Below are 27,124 nucleotides of genomic sequence, written 5' to 3'. Positions count from 1 at the left end.
GGTCCATCTCAGCCACGTCAGACTCATTATCAAACAGAATCTTCTGCAAAGTCTACAAAGATATCTAGAGCGTGGGAGTTGCTCTCGTGGGTGGAGGAAGCGCTGCGCGTTCATCTGGTGCCGAGGCATCCCGTATGTGCGCAACACGTAAACAACATCGGCTACGGCGGCCGCGGATCACATGGGAAGCATTGGTAGCTGCAAACAGTTTTCCCTTTAAAACTGTATATAAACCAGTAATTTATGTCATACTTGTAAATTATCATTAACATATTATGGAGAAATATATCATGTAACTTTTACCACCTGGTAAAACTTTTTACTTAAATTTTCGTCAAAACCGGCAAGTTGTGGCAGGAAGCAGTGTGATGAGGTGCAAGTCTCGCGGTGTGAGGGTAGGACCACCACAGTGACAGTGTGTCGCGGCGTGCTTTGTAAGCAGTGGCTGTCTATTAGTTTAAACAGGGATATCACCAAGTGCGTGAAGTGTGCTGGAGATAGCAACAAATTGGCAACAAGGGAAAACTGGATGAGGGTAAATTGAGCCAGATAAACATTTAAAGGGAACTGCATCTGTCATGCCTTCCGCCAATGTTGCTGCAGTATTTACACCTAGGAGCTGCAGATGGAAGACTCTGGGTCACACGTTGCACCATAGGACATTATGCAGTGTGAAGGGCGGCCGGCGGCGAGGTGCTGACCCATCAACACATTACTCTGCCACAGTTCAGCTGCCTCGCACCAGCCTTCCCTTTAGGGTGTCAGCAGCTAATCGAGCACAGCTGGAAGCTTCTGTACAACAGGTTTGGTACATGTAATCATCCTTCCTCATTTTAACCCCAACATCCTATTCATTTTCATTTATATGCCCTAAAGTATCTAGTAATGCTTTTTACAATTCACTTGCTGTTATTTTGGTAAACAGGAGCCTTCATATACTAATTTTTTTCTTATTTCATCCTGTAGATCTCATCATTTAGAATAATTTCATTAGAATAATTTGAATTAGATCAGCAAATTTAGAAATTTTGAAATTCATGTGTTTAGAAGATACCAAGGGGTGAAACTTGCCCTAGTTGAGTTTAGATGTTTGTAGTGGTTGTCCATGGTGCCCAGGTGTGGAAGGAAACACACTGTAGAACAGCTGCTTAATATTAATAATAAAAATTAGTAGTACAAAAACAAAGTTAAGTTTATAGACACATTGCTGGAATGAGTGGGAGATTGTGGCAGGTGTTCATGTCATGAGGCACCTGCGGGACTGATCTTGCTAGTGTGACATTACAGTTGGGTATGAGCAAGGACTCTATATACACTACCAGGATACAGAGTCTTTGGTATGAGTGAGGGTTGAGTAGTGTCAGAGAGAGAGAGAGAGAAAGAGAGAGAGAGAGAGAGAGAGAGAGAGAGAGAGAGAGAGAGAGAGAGAGAGAGAGAGAGAGAGAGAGAGAGAGAGTTCATGCATATTTGTAATCTTGCAGATAAAGAGGGCTACTATAGTCAGAATCACAGGGACTGAAGGTTATATTTTCGTACTCTGGCAATCTACCCATCAACACGGTGTCAGAAACTGTGCAAACTGTACATTTTAGGAATACTCATCGTTGTTATCAATAATATATACAGCCAGCAGTGGCAAATACCACTAAATATAGTAACTTTTGATCATTACAAATAATATGAAAATAAATAAATGCTTCCTACTTTCTTTTTTTTTTTTTTTTGTGTGTGTGTGTGTGTGTGTGTGTATACATACGTACACACATACATACATATGTACATATATACATCATACTCACACACAGACAGACACACACACACACACACACACACACACACACACACACACACACACACACACACACACACACACACACACACACACACACACACACAAATGGCTTATAGTGATGTATTTATTTATTTATTTATTTATTTTTTTTTTTAGGCCGCTGGTTTTGAGTCCCTCTATGCATGGCAGCGGGGACAGAATCGAGAAAAAGAGTTTGTGCTGCATGATGGACCACCCTATGCAAATGGTCGTCCTCACATTGGCCATGCTGTCAACAAGGTAAGGTTTACAAAGCATAAGAAGTTACTGACTGCCTTTAATATTGCTTTATTTATGTTAAAAGTCAAAATGTAAAGTAAATTTTGACAGGCAAGTGTTATAATGAGATTTTTTCCAGCATACTTCTTTACCTTGTTTAATTCTATAATGTCATGGAGGCTTAACCCTTATTATTTCTGAAAGTATTTGACTATGGTATCCAGATGACAATAGTTTACCTGCTACATAATAAGACAAATGAACAAATGAAGGGAGTATTTATGGACTCTTTTCCAGACCCATCTCAGTGTGTGTGTGTGTGTTTCTAAGATAGGTGCTAGGTCTGAAAATCCAACATATTTTAATAAACCTCCATGTACTTTGTCCTTTGATTAGAAAGTTGTATGTATACTTTATTTATCTGGTGAAGTAGACTTTATGCCTTTTTGGTGCTGCTGCAGATCCTGAAAGACATCACCCTACGACAGAAGTTGCTGCAGGGTTACAAGGTCCACTACATCCCAGGCTGGGACTGCCATGGTCTGCCTATTGAATTGAAGGCTACTCAGGTAGACAAGAAAAAGAAGACCCCAGCAAATCAGCTGTCATCTTACAGTGATCCTTTGGAGATCAGAAATAATGGCAAGTAAATATTTATAGGTTTTGTTTGTATTATGTCATAATTGCACAATTATCATCTCAAATAACTGAGGCCTGGATCATATATACTTTTGAATATTTTTGTGGAATATCAGACATAACTATTACATTGTTATGGAAGAATGTGCAGGGTAATAACCACACATTTAAGTATGAGAAGACTGATATCTTGTAATTTTAGTCTCATTCACACTCTTTCAGTAAAGTTTCTCATAAAAGGTCACAATCAGCATTTTTTTAGTTCAGTCCTAAACATGGTATTATAATAGTTTCTGTACACTTTCTTGGGTAGAGAAAAGTTCAGAAGATAGAAAGTGTGTGCAGCACTTGTGTTCAAAGGTTTAATGGCATTCCAGTAGATAAATGTCAACCTCAGATGTTTTTGTCCTCTCTCTTTTATATTATGTGTGTACCTGTAACTCATTGAATAATGGTAATGACTTGTATATTTTTGGGCTGTATTCCGGCAGCACAAAGGTTTGCAAAGGAGGCTTTGGAGATTCAGCGTTCAGTGTTCCAGCGCTGGGGTTTGCTGGCTGACTGGAGTGAGGTGTATCGCACTCTAGATCCCCAATATGTCACCCGCCAGCTGCATCTCTTCATCGACCTCTATGAGAAAGGATTCATTTATCAGGTCTTGGGAGGATTTTATGTTTTAAATAATAGGGATGTGTATACTACAATTTTGAATATTCCAGTACCAATTATAATGCAGATATATTTGAATTTATGAATGTTTAGTTTATATCTTTGTTAATTTTCTATTTATTAATGAAATTCTCAAAAATATTTGAATAAATTACTTGAAGTTTAAAAAAGCTAAAAAAAAATATTATATATATATATATATATATATATATATATATATATATATATATATATATATATATATATATATATATATATATATATATATATATATATATATATATATATATATATATATATATATATATATATATATATATTTATTTATTTATTTATTTTTTATTTATTTTTTTTTTTTACTTTCCTCTTTGTGTCATTTTGCTAGCAGAATAAAATGCTAATTGCATAAGAAACTGATGTAGAGGTAAGATGAGAAAGATCTTGCTTTTAACTCTTAGTGCATTCAAGTTGATAGATTAATACATTGCAGGACTACAAGCCAGTATACTTTTCCCCCAATCTTGGGACATCCCTGGCTGAAGCAGAGCTTGAGTACGAGCCTCAACATGTGAGCCCCTCAGTGTTCCTTGCCCTGCCTGTCACATCAGCCCTGCCTGCCACTTTGGTGAGTCTACTGGTGACATAGGAAATTAGTCATATTTGCAAGCAAGGATGGGGTGCACATTGGAGTTGAATATTCAAATACCAATACAAAGATGTTTGATTATGTTACAATGACACTTAAAAGTAAGATCAGAGTTATTCATTACCTAAGGAGTTTTCACTGGACAGTATGACAATGAGAGTTAATATATTACACTTACCATGTTGGGAGAACAATTGCTATGAAGAAGCCTTGTTCTGGGCCAAACTGTCCAAGCTGTGTGACTGATCCATGTAAAGTAAAGTGCTGGGGGCCAAGAGGCTAAGAAAGTGAAAGAAAAAGAAATAACCTGTAACTCCACAGGATAGATTGCCCAGTGCTGCTCAATCTCAGCTATATCTACCCATCTGGACCACCACTCCTTGGACCTTGCCCCTCAACCAGGCCATCTGCTTTGCTCCAGATAAGTCATACCTCCTGGTATGGGTATATTGGAAGAATCGAAGGCTGGCATTAGTCTGGAGTGAAGAGTTGTTGCATGAACTAGAGAGGATAGTTGGAAAAGACCAAGTTACTGTCATGTGTCACATTGAAGGTCAGTAAATTTTATGTGTATGATTCCATGAATGAAGCAAGTGAATTAACTAAAGCTCTAATATGAACATCCATTTTAATCTATGGATACACTTTTTTATACATTTGTCTTTTGATGTTTGCTTCTTGGAACTTCTTTCTAGGGATGATCATGAAAGTGTGAGAGGATGAGGAGGATTTACAAGAACAGGTTAAGCTTTAGGTGCAAGAGGATGATCTTTCTGTTAAATGAAAGATCAGAAAGTCACAGTATACGGTAGACAGGAAGAGTGGGGAAGTAAGAAGGTTGTATCATGGAGGAATAGATTACCATATTTTGCAGCATATAAAATGTACCCAAATTGCCTTGAACCTACTGGAATTCAAACCATTTATATTCTATTAGTATTTCTCACTAAAGCTTTTATTTTAGCTCCAGGTTTGGATGGATTTGCTGTAGAATGCTTGAAAAGTGGTGGAGAGAGCATTATATTGTGTTTTGGTAAGGGTAGTGAATGTTTGCTTTATTGCTGGCAAGTTTCCAGAAGACTGGACAAATGCATGTGTAGTTCCATTATATGAAGGAAAAGGGGATAGACTGGAATGCTCAAACTATATCAGTATCAGGTATCAGTTTACTGAGTGTGGTAGAAGAGGTGTATGGGATGGTGCTGACAAGGAGGATAAGAGAGGGGACAAAGTGTCATGCAGGAGGAAAGGGAAGAGATTATGTAGACCAGATTTTTGCAGTAAGGGAGTTGTGTGAAAAGTTTTGGTGAAAGGGAAGGAAGTCTTTTTCACATTCATGAACTTGGAGAAATCATATGATAGGATTGACAGGAAAGGACTGTTGGATGTTCTGAAAGTATATGGAGTTGGAGGTAGCTTGTTGGAAGGAGTGAAGAGTTCCTATGTAAATAGTAGGGCATGTGTGAGAGTTGGTGATGGTGTAAGTGAGTTCTTCCCAGAGTAGGTTTGCATAGAGTTGTGTAATGTCACTGTGGTTGTTCATCTTGTATATGAATGGTGTAGTAAATAAATGAGGGTGTTAGGCAGAGGCTTGAGATTGTTCAGTGGGGAGGAAAGGTTATGGGATCAGAGTCAGAGAGGAAGTTGAAAAGACTGGTGGAGGAGGCTGGGCATGTTTGTTGGAGGAGGCAGCTGAAAGTGAATGTTGGCAAAAGTAAAGTAATGAAATGCTCAAGAGAGATAGTTGGTGGAAGGATAGATGTAAGATTGAATGTAAAACAGCTGGAAGAGATGGATTGTTTTAAGTATTTGAGATCAACAGTTACAGTGGGCAGAAGAGTTAATGGAAGTGAAATGCAAGGTGAAAGAAACAGGAAAAGTACTTGGTGGAGTGAGTAAGATCCTTAAACATAAGATATTGGGTATGAGTATAAAGAGAGGGTTGTGTGAGGGAATAGTGGTGCCCATTGTGCTTTATGGTGCTGAAACATGGAACATGGGAGTGGCAGAAAAAGAAATGGTTAAATCTGATGGAATGAAAGTGTTTGAGGAGTGTGTGTGGAGTAACCTAGAGGGACAGAATAAGAAATGAGGAGGTAAGAATAACTGGTGTTTTAAGAGAGTTGGTTGGATGGGTAAATCAATTTATTAAGATGGTTTATTATTATTATTATTATTACTATTATTATTATTATTATTATTATTGTTATTATTATTATTATTATTATTATTATTATTATTATTATTATTATTATTATTATTATTATTATTATTATTATTACTTTCTTTTTTCATGCTTTAATGTTACAAACTTGAATATATGCCAGTACTGTACCCTAACAAGAATTAGAAATAACTATGACCATTAGTAACTTAAAAAGGTTTTGTCTGATCTTTCTTATTCATTAAAAAAAAATAAATAAATAATAATAATAATAATGATAATAATAATAATAATAATAATAATAATAATAATAATAAAATAATAATCAAAATAATTTTTCAGAGCAGGAGCTGGCTGCTCTGAGGTACCAAGCACCTTTGGATCACCGTGAGTGTCCCTGTTTGCCAGCCAGTCATGTCACAATGGTCAAGGGCACTGGTTTGGTACACACAGCCCCAGCCCATGGCCATGAAGATTTCCTAATGGCCTTGCAATATAAACTACCTGTGGTAAGGAATGATCCTCAAACTAGGCACCTTTCCAGCATTTATTCTATATGAATGTTTGCATTAATTATGTTCTTCTTATTCATCTTACTTTCCTGAACATGAGGATGAAAATTTCATGTAAATAATAATGCAGACTTTTATTTAAAAATACTCTTCTGAAGCTTCTTGGTTTCTTCTTTCTTGCAATCTAGGTAATTATATATTTAATGAAGGCTTTGTTTGACATACTCTTAATTACTCTGGTTTCTTTCTTTCTTTCTTTCTTTTCTTTTTAACATCAGATCACCTTAAGACCTTAATTTTTAAAACAGAAACTATATCATTTTCATTATTATTGATTTTTTTTTATTGTTGTTAGGGTGATTTCATGGTATGGCATATTTTAGTGAGGTGGAGAAGTGATGAGGTATTGTAATAACTATTAGAAGATCGTCCTTAAATGTAAATATTTTGTGAGTGATCAAACTGGTCTGATGTATGGTAATATTTAATTTATATATCTACTGAGATGGTCTTTTGTTTAGGGATCTGTATCTCTTGTGCCTTTAAAGTGTGCTTCAGATTGACTGCAGAGAGTACTACCCATTTTCAGGAGTGCCAAGTGGATGAACAAGGCAAATTTATGGATGGGGTGATGACAGAACTCAGGGGACTCAAGGTATTGGAGGAAGGCAACCACTCTGTTCTGCAACTTTTGAGTAAGTGTTATGTCCTTACAAGCATAGGCCTGTGGTTAGCCTTTTCCTGTACAATTATGAGTTCTTTGCACAACAATAATTGCCCTAGTATTAATTAATAATCATTTAAATCCTTCATATAAACTCACCAAAAAAGCCCAATTAATATCTGTCATCAAAACATACAAGTGTTTGATTTACTTCATATGCATTTCCATGGATTAAATTCTGATTTTGTATAAGTGAAATTTTCTTTGTTTTTGGGAGGATTTAAAATTAAAAGGAAATATGTCATATTTTGCATTATTATTGGATCAGTTCTTTGTGGTTCTACTGAGGGAAGAAACAGGGAGAGGTCATTTCAGTTTTCTCTGTGTGTGTGTGTGTGTGTGTGTGTGTGTGTTCCTTTTGGGGATATTAGAAAATGGATCAGATCTTTGCTATTAAAGTGATAGTAGAAGAGTACTTGGGAAAGAATTAAAAGTTGTGTGTAACATTCAAGGACCTAGAGAAAATATGATGAGGAAGCCCTTTGGATGTTAGGATTTATGGTGCTGGAGTGCGGTTGTTAAGAGGAACTAAGGCCTTTTATAGAGATGCAAGTATGTGTGTTAGGGTGGATTGAGGGCTAGGAGAAAGTTTTGATGTAGGAACAGTAGTGAGACAAGATGTGTGACATCTCATCCCTGTGGTTATATAATAGTTTTAATGAATTGCTGTATGAGGGAGGTGAGAGCTAAGTTAGGAAATGCTGGTGCAAGTTCAAGATAGAACAGAGTGAGATGGACTATAGTAGCATGTCTGTTTGCAGATGATACTGTCTTACTAGCAGAGTAAAGGGAATTTCAGAGTGTTGGATAATTTCTAGAAGTTGTGTGTAAAATGAAAACCAAAGATAAATATTGGTAAAGGTAAGGAGATGGTTTCTGAGTGGAGGGAAATGGAGATATGTGACTTTACCATACCTCATAGGATCAATGTGCCAGCTGTAGGCAGATATGAGGTGGTTATTGGAGGAGAGGGAATGGTGGAAATGAGTGAACAATGTTAGATAAACATGGTCAGATGGATGGATTGATAAGAGAGAAGGTTGTGAAAGGTAGATGTGTCATAGGATTATTTTGCAAATCATGAAGGGGAAATATGTCTGTGGACTTAAAGAGAGGTTTAAGAAACACTGATGCATGGATGAGAGACCTGAGTATGGAATAGGACACAGCAGTCTAGAGAGTGTGCTGTGGAAATAGATTCTCAGAGAGGGGCATGAGTAACTTGGGAGAGTGAGAACATTTGAAAGTGTGTGTGGTTTAAGCATCTGTGCAAATGGTGTAACTTGTGAAAAGATGGAATGGGTGAAAAGGAACTCAGTGTGATAGTATGGTCAGGTCGAAAGAATGAGGAGTGAAGAGTTTGTAAAGGAGGTTATGTGATTGAAGTTGAAGATGCTAATAAGAGAGGAAGGCAACTTGGAAGATAAAAGGAGAGCAAGGAGTATGTATGTGAAAGAGGTCTTTGTAGAGGCTGGGTGCTTAAATAAACAAGAAAGGAATGTATGGATAGGGAGAGCTGGAGGCTTTTATACTTTGGTCACACTCTTAGGAGGTGCTGTTAGAGGAAGTGAGACATCAGAGAGATATAGATGGATTGAGAGGATAAGCTTATAAGGTATTGCAAAAAATTACTTGTGAAAAAATCATGACTTAAAAAAAATTGTCAAATTTTTTTTCCCTTTATACCTTGATTTTTGAAGATGATGGTGTCCAAACAGAGTAGCTTATGATTTGCTATGTATCCAGGAAATTATGCAGCTAGGCAGTTGGAGGGGCTTCATATTCACTTGAGATCCTCTATTTTTTTTTTTCTTTTTTTTTTTCTTAATCATTTTTAATATAGTACTATTATGTATTCTTGAAGCTCTTGTGAAACCAAGATTTGATGTATCAACCCATGTAACATTCCTTGGTAAATACACAGCTAATACTGGAGGGCCCAGAGGATCCTTGCTGCTCAAAGAGGAGTTGTACACACATTCATATCCCTACGATTGGCGTACACGGAAACCTGTCATCATCCGGGCCACCAAGCAGTGGTTCATTGACACTCATCGCATCAAAGAGGCTGCCTTGGTGAGCTCTTGTCCTAAGAGAATGAGTGGGTGTAGGATGTGACAGTCTAAAATGTGTATATACCTACAGGGGAATCACAGTTGATGAATTAGTTATGTTCCTCAGAAATGTTTGTAATCAAGAATTCATAAATCAGGATACTTTTCCCTACAGCCTTACTTACACAAAGAGATATAGTATTTCCCTGCAGAAACAAATCACATGCTATGAACTCTGTAAAATGCACAAAGGTATTGTGTATTGTGAATTTGTTACATTTTATGACTTAGAACATATGAATAATATTAATGTAGGAGTTTGGAAAGTTGCATAAAAGGAGGAAATTGAGAGTGAGTGAGAGTAAGAGTAGAATATACATGAATTTTAGATGACAGGATGATAGATAATATTTTAAATAGTAAATAATATGAAAATTAAAGAAAATCAGAAGCATATGTGATTATGTATGTGTATGGTGTTTGACTGACTGTGACTGTATATTTGGCAGTGTGGCTCTCTATGTTTGGCTGTGTGCCTCTCTGTGTTTGACTAGTTTTGTAGCTCTCTCTCTCTCTCTCTCTCTCTCTCTCTCTCTCTCTCTCTCTCTCTCTCTCTCTCTCTCTCTCTCTCTCTCTCTCTCTCTCTCTCTCTCTCTCTCTCTCTCTCTCTCTCTCTGTGTGTGTGTATTTGATGTTTATTTTTTTATTTACACAGCTTCCTGCTCACTGAGTACAATTTGTTTGGTGTGATGATATTATAAAAAGATGAATTTGTATCCTCTTTTGGCAGGCTGCCCTGGAGAAAGTTGAAATACTTCCTCAGCGGCTGGAGGCAGGGATGATCCGTCAGCTCAAAAATCGCCCCTATTGGTGCATCTCTCGTCAGCGTGTGTGGGGAACACCAATCCCCGTATTTTATGATCCTGACACTAACCAGCCTATTGTAGACAGGTAGGAGCCAGAGGCATTCACATATGTTTGGGCATAAGAAAGAGCCTTTTTTTACAAGATTTACTTGTTTTTAAGTTGCCTGCTTTGTAACCACATGCCTATACACAAGGGAGACAGAATTAGAGGTAATTAGAGGCAAATGTAGTTCTGGTTTGTTATTTCCTTCCTCAACCTGTCCGTAACCCTCAGAAGACTCATGGACCTGATGGGGTCTCCTATTTTTCTCTACAATTGCACCTCTTTTGGCTCTGTCACTTAATGTCGACCTTTCTTTCCTGCTGGAAGTTTGCCTACTTTCAGCTTGGTCCTAAAAAAAAGGTGACTGCTTTAACTTTAAGAATTCTGGTGAAACTTTTCCTGTTGCATATACACTTTACTTTCCATTTAATAAACTAAAAGAAAGGACCCTTGGTCCATTGATATACATTGCTTATATCTTAGGCGATTGCAGTAAATGGTAATTCTTGATAGAAAAATGTGGCCAAAAATTCCGCCAGCACCATTCAATAAGTATCTTTAACCCGTACACAATTGTGACTGAAATTTCTGTTCCAATTTAACAGGGTCAGGATGGCTAAGACATAACAAATGACTTATTATTTTGAACCTTTCTTGCTATCATTCAACTGTCACCCATGGCTGAGACTCCCCCCCTCCCCCTCCAGCTCTTTCTGCACTCTTCCCCCCTGCCCCCCCAAAAAAAATCCCTCCTACCACACCTGGTCAGCTGGCAGGAAGCGCATGTCACTTTAGACCCCCAACTGCGCACCTAGTGCAGTTACTATGATCTGAACCCATCCATACATCCATCCATCTATCCACTCATCCATCCATCCATCCACTCATAAGAAGGGAGCTCTACTCATATTTAAAGATTGCCCTTTTCTTCCTTTGCCTTAATGAATATTGCAACTTAAAAGACATTAATATAAAGAGGAGATGTTGGATAAAGGGAACAACATAAGATGCTAATTTGCATTGACAGCTAAATAGCAAATGATCTTTTCCCTTCTACACTATATGGGTCTGACTACAGGTGCAAGCTTATGCAAATCCAAATTGTGAAATGGAGGATCTTGCAGCTTTAATGAATATATTGGTATCACCTTTCCCTTTTCCCACAGGAATATCATTCAGCATGTGGCCAAGGTGCTGGAGGAGGAAGGGAGTGATAGCTGGTGGAGTAAGGGAGAGAATGACTTACTTCCTCCAGCACTGATAGAGAAACTGCAAAAGAATGGCAAACCTCTACCCAAGAAAGTAAGCCCAGTATTACTGTCTCAGGTCATGGCATAATACACATAAGTATGTACGAGTATATGAAAAATCTGTTAAGTCATGGTAATCAGATTCTAACTTTATAGAAAGATTAAGTTGCATTGCATTACTTGATGAGATCACTAAACCTTTAAATTCTGATGATAGGATTAGCATTAAGTCATTACGTAAAACAATTCATGGCATTTTCTATTTTTATTGTTATTTATTGCCTGTAAGGGATCAGACATTCTAGACATCTGGTTTGATTCTGGTTCATCATGGCACTGTGTCTTGGGAGCACCCAAAGCTGATCTCTACTTGGAAGGAGTGGACCAGTTCAATGGATGGTTCCTTTCATCTCTGCTCACATCTGTAGCAGCCACTGGGAAGGCTCCATACAGGTGTGTTGTTTGCTCAGCTTTGATGGAAGATCATTAAGAGACAAAAGAGGGCATGCCTTATGTTTTAACTACAATGCTGCCAGGGTTGACTAAGAAGAAAATGTAGTTAAGTAAATACAGATACCTATATTCCTCTATTTAGACAGTTTGTTTGAGATATATCTGGAATTTTTATAGGATGCACGTGTGTCATTCCTGATGGGACTAATTGATACGGGGACCTTATATTGTAAGAAAAATAGTGACAAAAATGCATTATTTTAATGAGTCTCAACTACTAAACTGCAAAATGGTAGCAAGACTCTTTTGCTATTATCACATTTTGCCTCGATAAGGTTACTTTCAATGTGATTAGCCTTATAGTGCATTAATGCCCTGCAGATGGCAACTTATCTATTGTGTGCTCCAATATTTCATTTGCAATGAAGAACTCAGCATACAGTGTATTTGACTTACTGGTATATTTGCATTATAGGGTGAAAGCCATAACATTAGTTCGTGTTTTAATCCCCTTTAGGTGACCTTTTTTTTATTTATTTTATTTATTTTTTTTTATTTATCATATATATATATATATATATATATATATATATATATATATATATATATATATATATATATATATATATATATATATATATTTTTTTTTTTTTTTTTTTTTTTTTTTAATACTTTTAATACTTTTTTTTCTGAAAATAAACTCTTGCCATCCAATAATTTTTTTGCTTCCAACAGTAATTCTGTACAGCAGTGTACCTTTGGGTTTTTGGCATTGATCAGAATTTTTACTTTCTTGGCCCAAGATTATTAGTTGATGTAAGGAACAGCTCATGGCTCACAGTACTGACAACAGCAGTTTGAGCCAAGTTAAAGGATTCCTTAGATATTTTTAACCATGCCATGGTGGAAAAACCCATCTTAGAAGCAACTGTATTAGGAAATAGATGAATGTATGTATATATATTTTTCATAGTAATTATTTTGTTGTTGCATTACAAGAAAGTTTTTATACTCCTTGTAATTGTCTTCATTTAGATTAAAGCTATAGATCACTCTAAATTAATAATTCATATAATCTTTGACATTAGGCTACAGTTATGACATTAATTTGATTAAAATCAAACTACAGTGGTGCTCTGTGACTAATAATACTAAAAGACTGAAACTTGATTCTGGTGCAATCTTTATTGAAAAAATAGAGACTAAACTTCATGATTTTTCTCTCACAAAACCTGATAAATATAATTGTTAATAGAGAAACACACCAAAAAACTCATCATTAAGTGCTTTGAATCAAGTTTATTGAGTAAAGAAGTAGTGGGTTGTGTGTACATCAGCTTAATTAGGGCCAACATTATTGTCATCACCATTACACTTGGTTAAGAAATATGATAACTGCTCACTGAAAGATTGATGATAAATACAGGGAATCCTTCCATAACCATTGAGTCCCTAAATTGATAGTGTTATGTTTTAGGCAGTTGGTTTTGAAACCGATTATCAGATTCAAAGTTGCTAGTAAAGAAGGTGATTGTCACTGGTTCCCCCACATAATTATTCATAATTGGCAGAGCTTCATGGGAAAACTGTTTCTTATTTCCTTTTATACGTGAATGAGCCTTAATTCATCATAATGCAGAATGCATTATTTTACTTTATTTTATTTTGTTTAATCAATTAATTAATTAATTATATTTGTTAATTTATATTCATTATTATTATTTTTGTTATTATTATTATTATTTTTTATTTATTTATTTATTTATTATTTATTTATTATTTATTTTATTTCATTTATTTATTTATTTATTTATTATTTTTTTATATTATTTATTTATTTTATTTTATTTATTTATTTTTTATTTATCTTTTTTTTCAGGATGATATATGTACATGGGTTTGCCCTGGATGAGCATGGACGCAAGATGAGCAAGTCTCTGGGTAATGTGGTGGATCCGCAGGAGGTGACTGATGGAGGAAGGGATTCCTCCAGAAACCCTGCCTATGGGGCTGATGTACTGAGGTAATCACCACCACCACTCATTGTCTCTGTTTACTTGTCATCATCTTCACTGCCATAAAAATTAATATGAAACATTATCACCACCATTACCATTTTATTCATATTGAAGAGGATGGAGGTATAACATTATGACCATCTTCAATTTTTTTTTTTTTTTTTTTTTTTTTTTTTCAAAATCACTAATCTTTCTCTTAGGTCTCTCTCTCTCTCTCTCTCTCTCTCTCTCTCTCTCTCTCTCTCTCTCTCTCTCTCTCTCTCTCTCTCTCTCTCTCTCTCTCTCTCTCTCTCTCTCTCTCTCTCTCTCTCTCTCTCTCTCTCTCTCTCTCTCTCTCTCTCTCTCTCTCTCTCTCTCTCTCTCTCTCTCTCTCTCTCTCTCTCTCTCTCTCTCTCTCTCTCTCTGGACCTGCTGAAGCAGAGATATTTCAGGTGTTGTACATGGGACAAGAAAGCAGAGGCAGAGTGAAAGAGGAGCATGGGAGTACAGAGAGCAAGTAGAGAGAGTAAATATAAGGAGGGAGGATGAGGAAGGAGTGAAGAATTAGAGGTTGAGAGGAAGTTGTGCATTCCTTTTTGCTGTCCCCTATTGCTTTTCAACCTTTCTCCATCCATCCCCTTCCTCCATCTCCTTGCCTCCAGTACTCAGTTCCCCATCTTCTGCTTCTTCATTCTTAAAAATATATATTTTTACTTCTTTTATAATATCTCTTCTATTTATTTATTTTATTATTATTTTTTTTTTTCATTTCTCTTTTTCTCCTATCTGGAGCTTTGTGTCACAGATACAATACACTCTGTATTACTTTAGTATGTTTAAAAATTATCCACTTCTACAACCACAGATATGGAAATAAAAGTAATCTGTAACTGTGTCCACAAATATTAACATTTTAACCTTCACAGTTTTGTCCACAACTGCATTTTATGAGAGGTACATACCTGACTATCCCTCTGCCTCAACAGAGCTCTAAAATTTAGTATCTAGTGCATCTCTGCTATATAGTACTGCAATACCTTAGAAAGGAAGTAGCTCACTGGAATAGGTTTGCAAATTTGAGTCTTCATATCATGCTGTCATGATTGCTGTGTGATGCAGGTGGTGGGTTGGAAGCCATGCAGCAGACCACTCCACCATGAGCATTGGGCAGCAGCATCTTGAACAGGGACGGGACAGTGTTCAGAAGATACGTGCTGTGCTCAGGTTCTTGCTTGGTTCCGTCAGGGATTACCAACCCTGTCAACACAGCCTCCCTGTCCAGGACTTGCGACCCATCGATCGTTACATGCTGCATCTCCTTCATGGCCATATACAAAAAGTAGGTTTATTTTCAGACTTTGTTTACCAATGAGTAAGAATGCTATGTTGCTTAGTATGAGAGCTTTCATTTGTTGCATCACATTGACACATTTATTGTCTAAGACCTATTATATAAGTATATTTATCCTTAGTAATCTCTTCTATTGTAGTCTCATATTTTTCCATTGTACCAAATAAACATCATTGATGTATGACATATTATACTATTAACCACATCACTTCTTGAATCAACTTGTATAAATGGTAAACATTAGTTAGAACAAATGGAACTCCTATATGCTGACATGGTATCTTACCTGCCAGTTACTTAATATTCCAGATTTTATTTACAGCAAGTTATATTTCTGCTTATCAGAACCTTTGAGTGACTCAGTGAGTAATGCATCCATCCTCAGATGAGGTTGAAGGTAGGGCAGCATACCCTAACATCTTGGTAATCCTTGTTCTTCATTTCATGCAAAGAAGGAGCACTTATAGATCTGACAGTTGTTGTATATTGCAGAAAGCGCAAACAAAATTATGCTGTTTTTAATTTCATATTAAGCATTATTTTGTTTTATTTATTTTTTTATTTTTTATTTTTTTCATTATTATTTTTATTTTATTTATAAAAATAAATAAAAATAATGATAATAAATAAAAATAAATAAAAATAATAATTCATTAATAGAAGAGGATGGTTGCTGCAAGTGTACCCATTGAGGTAATGTCACATTATTCACTGTGTAAGAATTGATTCACCCAATTGTAATAAATAATGGAAAGGATGTTGATTTTATGAAACAAAAATTACCGTGTCATGACAGTTTGTTATGCATAGTGATGATGGCTCATAGGTGTAAGATTTAAAGATTTGGTCCAGTTATCTTTTATCTTTTTTTTTTTTTTTTTTTTTTTTTTTTTTTCTGAAGTTCTCCTTTCCTTTGCTTCATCAACTGTAAAATGTTGTGTCTGTGAATTAATATCAAGAAATCTTGTTGTAACTTCTTTCCATCGTCTTGGCAGTACAGTGTACAGTGTACCAAGGATGGATATCAGAAACAACAAATAATATATATCTGAGATCTGGAAAATAAGGGTGAAGGAAAAGCATGAATTGAGATAACATTGAAACCAACAAAGAAAACACAAAGTGGATTCACTGACGAGGATCATTTGATTTGATCTGATCTGACATATTTCATTCATTTGGCAAGTGTCTTTAGGATTGTAATGCACGTAATTTAGTCATCCATATGCTATTATTTAGACAATGATTAACATGATGTTATTTACTTGGTCATTTTCATATGTTTAGTGATGTTAGATTTTCATGGCCTGGCAGTTAGTAAGGCTTCCGTGATAAATGCTGCAATAAGAAAAGTTTGAGCTACACACTCATAATTTTTTTTACTACCCACATTGCTCCATCTTTTCACTCTCATGGCATTACTGTCCTTACTTCCATTCCAGTACACACTTTTGTTTCTCTGTGATCAGACTTTTCTTGACCTTTTCATCCAGATTTGGTTGCACTACAACAACTTCCATTACAACTGGGTGACCAAGGCCTCTCTCACATTCATCAATACCACACTCTCAGGCTTGTACATCTCTTCCATCCGTGACAGGTGAGAATGAGAAAATTAAAATGTTTGTTTATTTTCATAAGGTACAATTAATCTTCAGTTTTCTGTACATTGATATCATAGTTCAGGAAAAATTCAAAACGTTATCTGGGAAAATTCATCAAAATAATAAATTGCCAACTTCACACTTTTTATGCATTCTTGAATGTTTTGTGTTGTAAATTTTATTTATTTATTTTTTTTCTTTTCTTTTCTTTTTTATTTATTCATTATTTATTTATTTATTATTTATTTATTTTTATATCTATTATTATTATTATTATTATCATTATTATTATTATTATTATTATTATTATTATTATTGTTTAATTTATTTTTAATTTATTTTTTTTATTTATTTTTTTTATTTTTTTATTTTTTTTATTTATTTATTTATCTATTTTATTTTATTTTTATTTTATTTTATTTTTTCTTTATTCTGAAGTCAAAATTCTGCAGTTGTAAATCAGGACTAAGAGCAAAAGCATTCTATTGGTAATTTTGAACATTCATACATCAGACTTATAAATTACAATTCATCTGCATTTATTCAATTTTTAAAATCAGTTTTAAAATTTGGATTTTCGTATTTTTAAAGTAACCTTTCACCTAAAAGAGTTGATGACCTGCATGTGTTTTGTTAGATGTTTAATTTTGTATATCAAGTCACAAAGTCTTTGTCATAGTCTTTACTTTGGCAAATAGCTTCAGCACTGTCCATGAATTAGATATTTCTTCACTTGCCTTGTATATTCCTTACCTTCAAGTCTGAACATATTATGTGTGTGCCGTTTATATAGTTATGATGATGACAAGGGTGATTCTGCCAACATCATTTGATTGTACTTCAGATTTCATTTATCTGCCTTATAAAAGGCTTCAGTAAAAGAATAAAAGCATGTAAAGTTGTACTCAAATAAGAGGGATTGTCACATTATTGATTGTGGACAATACTTTTCATGAAAGATTTTCTTGACCTTTTTCAACCTTTCCATTCTCTGGATTGCAGAAGAGATAGTTCACCATCCCTTTGAGTTAGATTAAGTTGACCATGTCTCCAATTAGTTTGGTTTCTGCATATGGTACAGGACTATGAATAGAAAATACTAAATGATGATTTATTTATTAATTCAAATAAAATGAAGTATCATCCTCACTAATAAACAAATCCAGTCTGAGAAAATAATACTAAGTGTACTTTGAGTTTAATGAAGTCTTTCCTGAAGAAATGTCTTTGCGCAACCTACCCATCTTAATAACCTGTATTGCACATCTTAGCCTCTCTGTTTGAAACTCATTGCCAGTAAAATTAAGTTCGTTAATTTTATTTGAGTACTCTATTGGGAGACTAGCACACCATGCCTAGAAAATAGTTCTCTCTCTCTCTCTCTCTCTCTCTCTCTCTCTCTCTCTCTCTCTCTCTCTCTCTCTCTCTCTCTCTCTCTCTCTCTCTCTCTCTCTCTCTCTCTCTCTCTCTCTCTCTCTCTCTCTCTCTCTCCAAAACAGAATCCATATCTCAATATTTGTATGAGAAATGGATGATAGACTTGAGAGTATCAGTCAACCCCCACACGCACCAGTAAGTTTCAAAGGTTTTCTTTGTGGCTTCTCTGCATACCTTGCAAAACTTTGACATAGAAGTTGTTTACTTTCCTTTGAAACTCATAAGTAGGCATGTATTATATATCACTAAATTCACAAGGAAATGATCTTTATGATAATCTCATAAAAACTCCCTAAACCATCTTTTTGTGAGCTTTACAATGGTACTATTGTCATTATGATGTCTGTTAGATCTCAAGAAAATGAAGGAAAACTGAAGTCAGCATTCATCTCAGATTACGTGCAGACAGCCTGAGTCACGGGCTGGTACTGACAAATTATCTAATGGCTAGCCTATTCTGGGAATCATCAGCATTGCCAATTCATTACTTTTGTGAAACTTTGACTCGTGAAAAATTTATGTATTTACACCAAAACCTCTATTTTTAATTAATCTAAATAAGTTTTTTGATGTGCATCTTATGTATGAGAGGGTTAAGTGATAGGTTTTGTTGATTTGGTGATGTAATAATACAAAAAAATAAAAAAGGTATGAGGATGATTGGATAATGTGTTCAAAATTTTGTAGTGAAGGGTAGACCTGGGATGAGTTCCTGAACAACACCATGCACATAACCATATCCCTACATCTAGCTTGGCAAGCTGCCTACAGATAACAAAGTCTGATCCTTCTTAGTGCATAATATGTATTTCAGAAGAAAATTTATATTTTCTAAATCAACCCATAGCTCAAAAGGTGGACATGTCTCAGCAATTTCATTGATGCAACAGACTGTACTGTGATGCTCGTCTGGGTAGCAGGCGTATGTCAGCCCTGTTGGTCCTCCATCACCTACTACACCAACTGTTACTTTCTTTGGCCCCCATCCTTCCCCACCTGGCAGAAGAAGTGGCACAGCACCTCACCGATAACAAAGGTGAGAATGTACTATGTACTATATGTTGTATAATGAGTTTTGTGCCATACTGTAAGGGGAAGTGCTGTTTTATGTATATTGGATAATTCTAGTGCATAACTTTTGTACAAGTTATGTACATCTTACCAAAAACTGTTTCTTAGTGCTATTTATCATGCAGGCACCTGGAGTGGAGATATGATGATTGAGTATATTGCAGACTGGCGTGTGTTTCATCAAGTAATTACAGAGCTGCCCTCATCATGGCATCAACCACAGCTTGCCAGTGCATTTGAGCAGTGTCTCACTGTACGTGAAGGACTTTTTAAGTCCTCCCCTGCTTCAGATTGGTCTAAGCTACAAGTCCACATTACAGCTGAGGAGAGCCTAATGGAGAACCTGAGGGTAATTAGCTGTATATAAGATCTTGATATGATTTTTCAATATCAGTCACTATCTTTTAAGCATTACTAAATTTTCTCTTGAAATGCTCATCAAAATGTCACATTCACTCTAATCTCTCTGCACTCCAGACTAAGTATGTACTCCTTCGGGAATGCCTCGGCTCCATACAGCTTTGTAAACTACATTTTCTAAGCATCTTACATACCTGTTACATGCCTTTTTAAAAATCCTTAAAAGATGCAGTCAGGTTGCTGCTAATGCGAGGGTTTGGTTTTGCTAACAGCCTGCATTAGATGCAATTTGTGCATGAGTTTTAATGAAAATAATGATAAAAAATGGCTATGGTTCCAACCTGGCTGAGACATATAGCTCAAAAGTTAAGATATTGCCAGACTACCTACAACACTGATTTTTTTTCATGCATATAACTGAAGGTAACAAATTCATAAGTGTTCATATAGTATTAAAACATTAATGAATAAAAACCAGCACAATACAGTAACCTCCCTCCCCACATTTTCACAATATCAATTTTGTGATCCTCAAGTTTTGCAGTCCTAAATTCTTGTTTTCACACATTATCTCCACAAGTTTCGCACTTTCTTGTGTATAAACCACTTCTTAGCCATAACACTGGTTACACTGATTTGCATGTTAGAGAAGGGAAGAAGAAGGCCAGCAACAGCACTGCCACATTGTGAAAAAACACAAACAAATGAGAAGTGTCTCACTACTGTAGTGGATGTGATGGTGCTGCACAGCTGCAGCGCTGCTTCTTACCAGATGTGAGAAAACACACACAGTTTTAGATGCAATAGTGCTGCATCACACCAGATGTGAGAATAAAACACAAATACTCTCACGCATACAGACACGCACACACACACATGCAAAAGGTGGTAAATGTTATCAAGACAAATGAATCTCTTGTAAAAGTTGACAAAAAGAAATGTATAATTGTCTTTGGGGTTAAGAAAATTAAGGAAATCAACAAAGCAGTAAGAGAGAAAGAGTTGAAAGAAATAGTAAACAAAGTGGTGGGAAAGGTACAAGAGGAGGGAAGATGTCTGGTTGATGAAGTGGAAGAATACCACTGGTGAAGGGCACAGACCCATAAGAATAAAATATAAATCACAGAAGGAGGCTGAGGAGGCTCTGGCAGGGGCCTGGAGATTAGCTAAAGATGAGGTAACAAAAAACATATGGCTGAGAAGAGACTTAAATGAAAAGGAAAGAAAAGAGCTAATTAAAATGAGGGAGGAAGTAAAGTAAAAAAATGAGGAGAGATTGGAAGAGCAGAAGGAGATATTCTATTGGAGGGTGTTAGACATGAAAGTGAGGAAGTGGTACCTAAACAGGAGGGAGAACAGGGAAACAAGCTAAGGAGAAAAAGGGCATTTTGAAGGTAGCTTACACTAACATTAATGGACTCATCTCGGGATTAAGGGAATTAGATGTTTATTTAAATGAGAAAACTCCAGATATATTGGGCCTCACAGAAATAAAATTATATGATGAGTTAGAGGTAAAGAACATTGGGCAAAATCAATACAATTTATGGAAAAGAAGTAGAACATATAAGAAAGGAGGAGGAGTGATGTTTCTAGTTAAGAAAAGCCTAAAGGTGGTTCAAATAGAATATGGCAACAGATTAGCAGAGGCAATAAAAACTGGAGTGGAAAATACACAAGGCAAAAAGAGGCAATACATAGTGATGTACGTACCACCAAAAACCAATGCCTGGTCAAACGAAGAATATGAAGTAATGATAAGAGACACAGTGAACTGGATAGAGAAAGTGCTAAGTGGTGATAAATTGATCATGATAGAAGACTTTAACTGTAAGGAGGTGTGTTGGGAACAGTGGTACACAGAGGGAACAGAATCATCTTGGGGAAATAAGTTATTACAGCTGGCAATGGATAATATATTAACTCAGTGGATAAAAGGTGATACAAGATTTGGAAAAGATGGAGAATCATCAAGACTAGATCTGTTATTTAGTAAGGAACCAGAAGGAATTGAGAATGTTCACATAGGGTGTCTGCTAGCCAAAAGTGACCACACTACCATAGAATTCAATACAAATGAGAAATAGAGAATCAAAGGAATGAAGAATGCCATGTTGGGAGATTAAACTACTGTAAGGCAGACTTTGATAACATGAGGAAGTTTTATCAAGAGGAAAGATGGGATAGGTTCATAAGGCTACAGGGGTCCAAGAGAAGTGGGATGAATTTCTTAAAATATATAAAGAAGGTGAAAAAAAGTTTGTGCCTAAAAAGCAGACAGTAATAGCTGGTAAAAAAGAGTGGTTTAATAAAAGATTAAAAGATCCAAAGCAGCAAGAAGGACAAAAGAGGATACATGGAAAAAAATGGAGGAAAAGGTAAAAGAATTAATCTATGGAATAATTACAAACAAGCAAAAAATGATTACATGAAGATCCTGAGGGATGAACAAAGTTTGAAAAAGATATAATAGACAGGTATAAACATGAGCCCAAACTCTTCTATAGATATGTGAATGGTAAACTGAAAAGCAAAGTGAGTACAGGAAAGGTAATGAATGGTAGATGGAGTGGTTTATGAAGACCGGAAAGAGATGGCAGAAGTAATGAATAAGAGCTTTAAGGAAGTTTTTACAAAGGAAAAGGAATTTATAAGGCCATTCTGCACACCTGAAAATGGAAAAATAGAGGAATTTCAAGTAATAAAAGAGGAAATTGATGAAATCATCAAAATGTTAGATGTGAGAAAGGCCACAGGACCGGATGGAGTGTCGGGATGGGTAATAAAAGAATGCAGTAACCAGATTAGTGATAAATTACATATCATCATATGTACCTCTATTAATGAAGGAATAGTTCCACAGGATTGGAAAAGGGCAAACATCGTACCCATATTTAAAGGAGGATACACATAAGACCCACTAAATTATAGACCAGTTTTGCTGACGAGTGTGGTTGTAAAAATATGTGAAAGGATAATAAAGAACAAATGGACCGAGTTTCTGGAAGATAAGGACATTCTCACAACTTGTCAATTTGGCTTTAGAAAAGGGAATCTTGTGTCACTAATTTATGTTATTATTCAAGAGTGATTTATATCATACAGGAGAGAGATGGTTGGGCAGACTGTATTTATCTAGATTTAAGAAAAGCTTTTGATAAAGTGCCACATAATAGACTACTGTGGAAGCTGGAAAAGATAGGTGGTATAAATGGAAAAATGCTAAAATGGACGGACGATTTCCTTAAAAGCAGAGAGATGCGAACAGTAATTAGGGACCAGACATCAGTGTGGAGCCCAGTATTAAGTGGGGTCCACCAAGGGTCAGTGTTGGCACCAATAATGTTTGCGGTGTATATAAATGGTATGGTGGAGAATGTATCCAGCTATATGAGTCTTTTTGCTGACAATGCAAAACTTATGAGAAGAGTGAAGGGAACAGAAGATTATGAAGAATTACAAAGATATATAGACAAGGTGTGGGAGTGGAGCAACAGATGGCAAATGGAATTTAACTCTGGTAAGTGTAAAAAGATGGAATTTGGAAAAAGTAACAGAAGGTGTAGCTGTAAGATAGAATAAGATGGGAAATGAAACAATAAATAAGACAACAAGAGAAAGAGATCTGGTAGTGATTTTCTCAGAGAATTTATCACCAGAAAAACATATTAACAAGATAACAGGTGAAACTCTCAGCCTACTAAGAAATATAAAAGTTGCCTTTGCTTATGTGGATGTAGAAATGATGAGGAAAGTAATCACCACAATGATACGTCCAAGATTAGAATACACAGCAGTAATTTGGTCACCACATGAAAAAAAGCACATCAGAAAGTTGGAAGGAATACAGAGCAGCAACAAAGATGATAACAGAATTGCAAGATTTGTCATATGAGGAGCGACTAGCTAGAGTGCAACTCCCAGCCTTGGAAAAGAGACAAGAGAGAGGTGACTTGATTGCATTTTTACAGATTGCTGAGTGGGATGGAAAAACTAGATACGGAACATCTCTTTATAATGAACGAAAGAAACAAGAGGACATGGAAGAAAACTAAAAGTAACCACCTGCAGAAGGGACATAACCTTGAAAAAGAGACAAGAGAGAAGTGACTTGATTGCATTGTACAGATTGCTGAGTGGGATGGAAAAACTAGACATGGAACATCTCTTTATAATGAACGAAAGAGAAACAAGAGGACATGGAAGAAAATTAAAAGTAACCACCTGCAGAAGGGACATTAAAGAAGTTTAGCTTCCCTCATAGAAGCATAGAGGCATGGAATGGACTGGAAGGGGAAGTGTTGTGTGCTACAAATATTCATGACTTTAAGGAAAAGTTGGATAAAAACAGTTATGGAGCTTAGCTCCTCTCCTGTATGTCACAACTAAGTAAATACAACTAGGTAAATACACACAGTTTTAGATGTGATGATGCTGCACCGCTGCAGCAATGCGTCACGTGACACCAGATGTAAATACAGAACACACACACACACAGTTTTAGATGCTGTGGCACTGCACCACTGTAGTGCTGCTTCATGTGGAATGCAAGGACAAAACAAACAATCACAGTTCGGGGCCATGCAGCCAGAATAAATAAGCATTTTTTCAGCATCTTCAAAACCCGAGTTTCATGATCCTCAACTTCAGCATTATGCCTTCAGAAGAAAGCAAGTGTGAAACTCGAAGGGATACTGTATGGTAACAATCATTAAATAACCACATCAAGCCATTGTTTACACATAAAGCTGATGAATGTAGTGGTATTGGCCACACTTTCAGTACTATCACTGTGGATAGCAGGGGTGGCAGTAGCAGTGGCAGTGGCACACTTGGTACTGTCACTGGGGGTGGCAGCAGCAGCAGTGGCACACTTGGTACTATCAGTGGAGGTAGCTGGAGTAGCAGCGGTGGCAGCACACTTGGTACTGTTAGTGTAGGTGGCTGGGGTGGCAGCAGCAGCACCAGCATGCTTATTAGCATCACTTGTGGTGGTGGGATAGATGACAATGGCAGCCCACACCCTGCCTTCATGTTAGTGTTAACCTGTCCACACTGCATTACAGACTTCTCTCTGGCTTGTTGCAGCTCGTTCCATGCCAGGATTTTGAATCCCTGTGTTAGTGTGTGACTTGGATAGAAACATATCCACTGCATTCATCGTGATTCACATTAGAATACTGTGCATTAGAGGCAGCCTGACCATATAAAATGAACTTCCATACTTCATACCAGTCATTCCATTTGTAGTTCCACTACTTATTGATTAGCCATGTAGTGTAGAAGGAAGGAACTGATAACATCATTTTTTGTTTTCCTTCATGTACAGATGCTGCAGACTAGTCACACATCTTCCCACTCTGGTCTTTGCGAATTGTTGCAAGTGTCTCATGTCACACTTGAAACTGACCAAGGTAAGTCTTATACACTTTCTGCATATTCCAAGATATCATACAATGGAATAGTCATCTGGTAAGGGATTCAAACCCTCAAACCCTGTGTTGTAAGCTGATTACAATTAATACTATGAGTATATATTCAGGCAGATTTCATGTCATGTGTTTATGCACACAATAGACAATAGACATGTTGAAATTCCTTTATAGGGCAGTAATAAGTAATTTATAATGAATAGTACTTAAAGTTGTAACATTGTGTGTGTGTGTGTGTGTGTGTGTGTGTGTGTGTGTGTGTGTGTGAGAGAGAGAGAGAGAGGGAGAGAGAGATCGATGTACTTTCTCTTTATTATTGTTTGGATTATTTAATCTTGATTTCCTTTGGCCAAATTCCACTATTATGTTTTTCTCAAAAATGACACCACACTTGTGGAAAAAGCTAGTTGCATTAGAAGAAATCTTACCCAATCCCAATTTTAATGTTATTTCTGAATCCAGTGAAAGTTGGCTGTGCACATCATGATAGTAAATTATGTACCTTAGTTGTAGAATTATTTTTCCATTTAAAAAGTTATATTAGAGCAGCATGACAGTAAATGATATACCATTGTTGGAAAAAATGTTATTGTATAAAATAAGATGCACTTAAATGTGATGATTTCCATTGAAAGCTGATATTAAGATGAAATAGTCTTTGGATAGGACATCTTTATGCTGCACTAAACTTCAATTTTTGTATGGCATTTGCTGTATCTATGTTTGATTTTTTCAATATTTTGTTGCTTATCTTCCCTCCCTTTCTCAATCTCCCTCCAACACATCTCTTCTTCCTTCTTAACATGCCATAACTTTTCCACAGACCAGAAAGATGGCTTTTCCTTAAGACTTTCAAAGGCACAAGGTGGCAAATGTCTAAGATGTCGGCGTTATACAACAGAAGGAGGAGCAGAGTTGTGTGCCCGTTGTTTGGAGGTCATCTCTTCACATGAATAAGGAATGGAGCTTACTAATGCAGTACTAGTTTACTCAGGTTAAAAATTATGTCAGAATTTCTTCACCAAATGATGTACTGCTGGTTTTCTGTGTCTGGAGTCATCCCAGGTAAAACATTGCATTTTCCACTATGGGTAGAAGAGGCAGATGTATGCAGAAAGAGTTGACATGAAAGTTTGTGTGTGTGTGTGTATATGCCAAGTTGTGACATACAAGAAAAGAGTTATAATCATACTGCCCAATCTTCATATCAACTTACATGCAACTTTAATTCCTTAAAGTCATGAATACTTCTTGCATGGACTTCTATGGGGGAAAGCTATGCTTCTTGATGTGTCTGCTACAAGCTTTCTTCTGTGTTCCCTCTTGATCATGTTCCACATACACACAGGTTCTATTTAATTGTTCCACTTGCTTCATTATTCTGAACACTGCAGTAAGTTTCCTCTCTCCCTTTTCAGTTCTAAGGTGTAGAGTTCTATCTGAAACAATCTCTCTTCATATGATGTCTCTCAAAATAGTTACTGGTTTGGTTGCTGCTCCCTGGATGCTTTCCATTTTCCTCATACATTGGGCTGTCTTGACTACCACTTTTGTATCCAGCAATTTCAAATCTATCAGTATGATAGAAACAATCCTGAGTTTTACAATTAGTGAAAGAAGTTGCAGAACTAATTATTTATTGTGACTGTGGCTGAAAATAATGCCTTACACTTCTCAGTCTATCTGGCAACAAGCTGCTGGCCAGCTGCCACATACATATATGTCATCATTGTTCTGCATAAAATTGGTTGACCTACTGTGGTTCTCATTACCTTACTACTCGCAAGAATTTATTTATTTAT

The 27,124-nt window shown here is 36.2% G+C and overlaps 1 protein-coding gene across 1 annotated transcript; it reads left to right on the top strand.

Annotated features, from left to right (window-relative positions):
• On the top strand, positions 1–27,078 carry LOC135108419 (isoleucine--tRNA ligase, mitochondrial-like). The gene is made up of 20 exons (XM_064019373.1): positions 1–194; positions 349–803; positions 1,949–2,071; positions 2,512–2,692; positions 3,181–3,344; positions 3,849–3,983; positions 4,326–4,557; positions 6,511–6,677; positions 7,270–7,375; positions 9,329–9,480; positions 10,249–10,409; positions 11,534–11,669; positions 11,907–12,070; positions 13,950–14,093; positions 15,187–15,406; positions 16,912–17,018; positions 19,350–19,495; positions 19,695–19,879; positions 25,220–25,304; positions 26,146–27,078. The coding sequence occupies exons 2-20, from the start codon at positions 579–581 to the stop codon at positions 26,277–26,279; spliced, it is 2,967 nt and encodes a 988-aa protein (XP_063875443.1). The 5' UTR covers positions 1–194; positions 349–578; the 3' UTR covers positions 26,280–27,078.
• The last annotated feature ends 46 nt before the right edge of the window (positions 27,079–27,124 follow it).

This window comes from Scylla paramamosain, chromosome 17 (genome assembly GCF_035594125.1).
Source record: "Scylla paramamosain isolate STU-SP2022 chromosome 17, ASM3559412v1, whole genome shotgun sequence".
Lineage (NCBI taxonomy): Eukaryota > Metazoa > Arthropoda > Malacostraca > Decapoda > Portunidae > Scylla > Scylla paramamosain.
This window is presented reverse-complemented; position numbering and strand designations above follow the sequence as displayed.